Source organism: Octopus sinensis, linkage group LG7, assembly GCF_006345805.1.
Source record: "Octopus sinensis linkage group LG7, ASM634580v1, whole genome shotgun sequence".
NCBI classification, from domain to species: Eukaryota; Metazoa; Mollusca; class Cephalopoda; order Octopoda; family Octopodidae; genus Octopus; species Octopus sinensis.
The window spans coordinates 107,005,054-107,012,809 of NC_043003.1; the positions used below are offsets into that span (position 1 = coordinate 107,005,054).

General features: G+C 35.3%; 1 protein-coding gene across 1 annotated transcript in view; it reads right to left on the reverse strand.

Moving 5' to 3' along the window:
* The window catches only part of LOC115214331 (heparan-sulfate 6-O-sulfotransferase 3-B-like), a 55,594-nt gene extending 48,856 nt beyond the window's left edge, over positions 1-6,738 (reverse strand). The window contains exon 1 of the mRNA XM_029783514.2: positions 5,404-6,738. Coding sequence (XP_029639374.1) covers positions 5,404-5,984 — 581 coding nt within the window. The 5' untranslated portion in view covers positions 5,985-6,738. The remainder of the gene's footprint in view (positions 1-5,403) is intronic.
* Between the last annotated feature and the right edge of the window lie 1,018 nt (positions 6,739-7,756).

Consider the following 7,756-nt stretch of genomic DNA (forward strand, 5'->3'; position numbering starts at 1 on the left):
TATATATATAGTGTATATATATATATATATATATATATATATATTATATATACATATGTGTATAATATATATATATATATATATATATATAATACTTCCCAACCACATGGTCTGAGTTCATTCCCACTGTGTGGCACCTTGGGAAAGTGTCTTCTACTATAGCCTCAGATTAACGAAAGCCTTGGGAGTGGATTTGGGAAAGAGAAACTGAGAGAAGCCCATCATAATGTTGTGTGTGTGTGTGTATCCCATTACTGCTTGACAACCAGTGCTGATGTGTTTACATCCCTGTAACTTAGCAGTTTGGCAAAAGAAACCGATAGAACAAATACCAAGCTTTAAAAAAATTTGAACTGGGATTAATTCATTTGGCTAAAAATTCTTCAAAGCAGTTTCCCAGCATGGCCACCGTTTCATAACTGAAACAAGTAAAAGATAAAAGGTGTGTGTGTATATATATATACACATACAAATATATATATTTACATATATATGTATGTATGTATACATCATGACACTCCGTCGGTTGCGACGACGAGGGTTCCTGTTGATCCAATCAACAGAACAGCCTGCTCGTGAAATTAACGTGCAAGTGGCTGAGTACTCCACAGACATGTGTACCTTTAACATAGTTCTCAAGAGATTCAACATGACACAGAGTGTGACAGGCTGGCCCCTTTGAAACACGGGTGCCGGAGCCTCGTGGAAATTTAGGCCTTTTTGCTACATAAACACAACTTCCCGTCTGGGAATCAAAACTGCAATCCCACTGCCCTAACCACTGAGCCATTGAACCTCCACTATGTATATATGTGCATATATATATATATATATATATTGGGTTTGTATTTGTATGTATATGTGTGTATGTGTAGGTATGTATAGGTACACATATGTATATGTATATATGTGTATATAGGGACTTGTGTGTGCATGTGTGTATGTGGATATGTGTGTGTATGTGTGTATGTGTATGTATATATTTTTTTCGTGCGTATATGTATGTGTGGTCGTGTGTGTATATATACATGTGTGTGTGTATATATATGTGCATATATATGTATATATATATATGTATATATATATATATATATATATATACTATATATATGTATATATATGTATGAATATATATGTATATGTGTGTGTGTGTGTATGTATGTGTGTATGTATATGTGTGTGTGTGTATATATATACATATGTGTATATGTATAATGAGAATCTCCTTATTTACCTAAAACTCTATTCTTCTATATATTTTTTTTATTCTTTTATTTATTCTTTTATCTAATTTACCACTGACTCCTTGACCACTCCCAAGTATGATATTTTTGCGCTATGCCTACCCCCAAAAAGTCCCCCACCACCACCCTTTAAAACCTGCCTAAATGTATAAATGCCAATACAATTCTTGTTAACTAGCTTCCTGATGATTTCTCTTGAATGAAACAGTTCTAGTCCTGTAGAAGCTCCTTCTATATAATAAATATATATATATATATATATAATATATTATATACATATATTATATATTATAATGTGTATAATATATATATATAAATGGTGGTGCTCCAGCATGGTCACAGTCAAATGACTGAGACATATAAGAATATATATATTCCAGCTCTGAATAGTTATTGATTGTTTATTTTTTGTTTTGTTTTTTTTTTCTTTTCTCCAAGATTTGGATATGTTTCACTCTGGAACAGTGTTTCCAATAAGTAAGAAAACGGAACATATCCATTTCTCCTTATTGATTTCTGATATAAGTACAAGACTTTAAAAAAAATCTGCAAGGAGTATAGTGGAATAAATTGATCGCAGGACACGCCTGGGACCTGGAGAGATGAAAGCCAAAATGAATTCCTGTGGAATCCAAAACTAGATACGACAAGATATTTTTAGCCTGGCACCCTGCCTCCTGCTTTACCAATTCACCACCCATCACAAATGTATTTTGAAGTTATTTTGATTTCGAATATGTTTTATGAGGAGAGGAAAAGATATTAGGTTTTTCTGGCAATGAAAAAAAAAAATGAATCCAAAAAGGGATAGAAAATAGTTGAGAACTTCAACTGGGAAATTTCTATTTGCACACATGGCTAGGCAAGTTCCTATCGACTTTTGATATAGAAACCACATGTTCTATGCCAAAACTGTATGGCAATATGCTCCAACAATACACAGACCGTCTGTCAATGTGGATGCAATGTTGGATATATATTTTGAGCAATTCTTCAGTCTGAAGAAAAAGTTTCGAATAAGTGAAATATTAACGAGAAAGAATTCTACTTAGATTTATACACTATTTTATGGAAAACATTTTAAAGCTGAGATTTTTAAAAAAGCGCAAAATTAAGCAGATTTATATAACCTGTATTAAAGGTTAAGAGAAAATAAAGCTGCTAATCTGCAGAATAATTAATTTAATAAGTATTAATTGTAAAATTACAACAGTTATAAGGGCGGTCGACTGACAGAATTGTTAGTGCGCCGGGCAAAAGGGTTACCAACATTTCATCCGTCTTGACGTCCTGAGTTCAAATTCCGGCAAGTCGACTTTGTCTTTCATCCTTTTTTTTGGGGGGGGGGGTCGATAAAATATGCACCAGCTGAACCCTAGCTTAGTCTCTCCCCAAAACCTGCTGGCCTTGTGCCAAAATTTAAAACCAATATTACAACAGTTACAGACAAGGAGTATCAAAAGTTGGTAGTGCCGCAGACAAAACACCATGCGGTATTAAGTTGCGTTTCCATCTACAATCGGTGAGAACACCGGAGTCGAGAGAATGAGCACAAAGTCAAGTAATAGGGTCGATATAATTGACTAAACCCTTCGCAACAATATGACATTGGGCCTATGTTAAAAAAGAAAAATCAATATTACCCAAGTATAGAATGAATAGAGAAAATATAATAGACCGGGAGGAGAAAGAGAGGAGAGAGATGTGAAGTCAATCAAACAGTATTAAACCTCCAGACAAAACAGAGAGAGAGAAAAAGTGTATTGGAAATGAGTAAAATGAAGGGAAGAGATGAGGAGGGAGATTAAAAATGAAAGGCTGAGAAAGAAAAGAGATGCGAAATAGAAATTAGAAAATTAGGTGAAGGGAATTATAGAATATTGTGAAATAAAGAGGAGAGGATTAGAGAGAATGTGACATGGAAAAAAAAAGGGAATTATCTGAAGAGAAAGAGAGAAAAGCGATAGGGATGAAAGATAAAGGAAGGCTTTAGAAAGGAAAACACTGCCTTGTGTGCAGAGGAAGTTTGTTAGAATAAGCAAATCTAAAATGCTGAGTGTGTGAGTAGAAACAGGTTCGACGTTGCAAAACAAGCAGAAGTCATGTTCCTTTTAGATATTTATGAAGATAATAATATAGGGAATTATGTCAACGGAGGAGACGTGTGTGTGTGTGTGGCTGGCTGAGGGGGGTTGTGACAACAAGACAGCATTATATTCCTTTATATTCCACCATCATCTCCTCCACTTTTATTCGGTTTTCTCTTTGACTACCAAGCTACCAAGTAATTAGATTCTTCCTTAAAGTTACAATAATATCATTGAATAGTAATGTATATTATGAAAGTGAATATGGGGGGAAAGATGATAAATTTATAAACAGCTTTCAAAATATATTTATTCTTCTCGTACCATTTTATGGTTCTTTCTGAACTTCCACCATCGTGAAATAAACCATATTTATTCTTAATTTAATGAACAGAATCAGATTTTACAGGGTAGAGTTTCAGATGATTTTTTTTCAAAATAATCTATGCAGTTCAGTATCTTTATATTTCCAACATTGAAATCCAATCCCTGATTGGGGTGGGGGAAACTCTGAAATCCTATCTCCGTGGGGACAAGTTCTTAGTCAATAACAAAATTCAGATAGTTGGGGAAGGAGGAAACAAAGAATAATCCATTCGATTATTAACTAGTTTATATATATATATATATGTGTGTATGTGTATGTGTATATATATATATATATATATATATATATATATATCAACACGCACTTACACACACAAACACACGCACCAATTGCTTCTCACTGCGCAAAGTGGTACCAGAGAAGGGATGATGCTGGTTATGTATGAGTCAAGTAGTATTCTCTCTTTCTCACAGACTTTCATCTTCCCACTTCCAAAATGGTCAGCAGTAATTAAAAATAAAATTGAGAAGCAAATGCTTAATTATAATTTTCCAAGAATTATAATTATGAATTTAGTTCTGGACAGAAGAAATATCAAGAATTTGAGTGGAGATAAACAGATTATTAGTGAATACAAAAAAATTTTACTCTGTAATTGAAGACATTTCGGTTATTTCTGCCGAATTTTGAGGTTTAGGTCCTATTATAAAAATATACAAAACTATCTTTTTCTTGAGATAAAAACCAATTAATTATTTAGACTCAGGTACCCTTCATTTAATTAAATATTTGGGGTGGGTGGACTTTCTTCTGAAACAATTATGAAACAAAGTGCGAAGCTTATCTTTTTATTTCTAAGTTTTTGGAAACATGAGTTAAAGATTTTTGGCAAAACAGTAAAGTCTTAAGCTGAAGTGACAATACATAGATAGGAATAAGGTACTGTCGTACGTCTCTTCAGACCATGGATCTATCTCTAGAAAGTTCCCTGGTAATGAGGAGGGAATTATTTTTATGGAAGGCGAACAGTTACCCATGCATGCAAGTTTTCTATTTCCATGCCACTGTTTGATAGCAGTGTTTTCATAAACACACATAATATGCGTGTGTGCGGGTTTCATGCTTCCATCTATTTCGTTACATTCATATTTCAAACTATTTAGCACAAAATCTATTCGACTTTCCACCAAAAGTCATTTCCCAGCCTTCAAATTTTCATTTCCACTTTAAAAAAAAAAATGTCTTTTAACAAGCATTCTTCGAATTGATGTTAGTTCACTTCCAGTATAGAATTAATTCAATTTTCGTCCTGGTGTGTCTACATTACGCCTCAATATTAAGTGTGTGTGTGTATGTGTGTGATAGATGAGGCTAATTTTGTACACAGGAAAGCCAAGTGACAAAAATATTTACAAAGATTCCTCCAAATTACTGGACTAGTTTAATAAATATGTTTAAAAAGTTAGAGTTATTTCCTAATTTCGTCTAACATGTATTATTTATTATCGAGGCAATAGTTATTTATCACTAAGTTAGTAGAGAAGGGCTGAAAAAAAGAGACCTCGTCAACGAAGATAGATAAAATGGTCGAGATGCTGGGGGGATGAAGAGAGACACAAATAAACAAACGATGATGAACGAAATAGTTCGATCGATGTAGGGTAAACAGATGAATACATCGATAAATGAAAGTATCAAGCAGAGATATATTGAGATTGTTTACATATAATTTACAGCCACTTACTTTCTCTTGCGTTTTGATCCTTCCACTTTATCGAGGGCCTTCTCGACACACTCGGTTAATTCAGTCCAGTCAGCATGTAGACCACAAATCCATCCAGTGGAGAAGCGACTAAATAACCAGTTCTTGTGAGACTGTGTCAAGCAGTTACATCGTTTCCTCCAGTGGACACACTCACAAGGTCTATCAACAACCAAGTTCCTAACGAGGTGTCGACCGAACGTGGAACCACCAGTTTTCTGGATGTGCAAGAACACAATTACATCTTCCTTTTCCATATCTAACTGGAAATCTCTTTGGAGATCTGAGGTGGAGAAGTTATAGGTGTCCAACGGCAGGTGAATAATATCACTACTCACATCAACATTACTCACAGTGTTGTTGATAATGTGGTGAAGTAAGGCGACAGGAGGGGAATGCTGTTGTAAGATGAGGGTCTGTGCGCCGAAAAAACGGTTCGGCGTGAAATTGGACGGTCCTAGGGGACAGAAATAACCAAGAACGATAACGCCAAATAACACCATACATACTGTTAAGAAGAACAACTTCCTGCACTTGACCGGTTGGTTTGGAATAAGATTCATGTCTTTCGGATGCCGCAGTGGCGATTTTCTTCTTCTTCTTTCTCTGTCTGTCACAATCTCTCTCCCTTTCGCTCTCTCTCACACACACATACACCACACATGCGATCTTTTACTCTCGATCTCTCCTCTACAAGTCCGAGGAAGAGATGAGAAGATAAAACATACATACACGCAACAAACACGGACACCAAATGGAACCCGTTTTCAAGTCCTTCGAGGAATTAGTTCTCCAAAGAATCGTGTGAAATAAAAACCAGGGTCACTTAGGAGGGTTAATTAGGAGGGTTTCACATAGGCAGGTGTCAGGATTAGAACTCGATGCAGAGAAAGCATGAAGCAGTGGTGAACATGAGTGACAATGACATTACACATCAGCAAATCCTCTGGCAGCCGCGATTATTATATCTTCCGATGTTTTACTAATTATTGTTGTGATGGTGATGGAGAGGATCTGGTAAAAAGACTTCTTCCCTCACATCGTTTCGTGCTTCCACGCTCTCGTTTCTTCTCAATAATCTGAGATACACCTCCGATTCATGTCTCCGTTTGCCGAGATAAAATATTCAGTTCCAACTAAAATACGATCGCCTCTTTATTCGCCGACCTTCTCCTGCCAGACACACTTCACCATGACAAGAAGCACTAAGGCTACACAAGAAACACATGAGTATTTCGTCATCAGTTTCTGCGTACATAAGTACACTACACTTTACGCACCACACCAGCACCGACGCTTTCATTCACTTAATCCGCTCTCGCATACTCTCCCTGCTACTCCCCTCACGCCTTTACACTACGTCCCTCTCCGTTATTTATCTTTCTCTCTCTCTCTCTCTCTCTCTCTCTCTATTTCTCCCCCTCTGCCTCTCTTCCTTACAATAACATCTTTTCGGTTTTCCTGTGTCTCTATTTTCAACCCAATTACGATATTATAGCTGCTTCCTCTCTTTCTCTCTCCGTCTCTCTCTCTCTCCCTCTGCGAGCACATATGTATTTATACACACACACGCATACATACGTATACAAACACACGCATATGTGTGTATGTGTATATAAATATACATATACATATATATGTATGTATATATATATATATATATAATATATATTTGTATGTATGTATGTATATATATATATATATATATATATATATATATATTATGTGTGTGTGTTAGGTGTGTATGTTTATATATATATATAACATCATATTTGTGTATGTATGTATACATATATTTGTATGTATGTATGCATGTATGTGTATATTATATATATAATATAATAACATATATATTATGTATATATAGATACATAGACATATGTTATAAATATATATATATATATATATATAATATATATTATATTATATATATATATATACATATATATACATATATATAATATATATGTTGTTGTGTGTAAATATATAATGTACACGCAGGAGTAAGCTGTGTGGTGTCCCCTCTGTGTAATGTCTTCATGCCAAATATTTATGAAATAAAGTAGCTAGCTAGGCGCAAAAGTGACTGTATGGTAAGTAGCTTGCTTACCAACCACATGGTTCCGGGTTCAGTCCCACTGCGTGGCATCTTGAGCAAGTGTCTTCTACTACAGCCTCAGGCCAACCAATTTGGTAGCCGGAAACTGAAAGAAGCCCGTCATACATATATATATATGTGTGTGTGTGTGTGTGTGTTTGTCTGTCTGTGTTTGTCCCCCAACATTGCTTGACAACTGATGCTGGTGTGTTTACGTCCCCGTAACCTAGCGGTTCG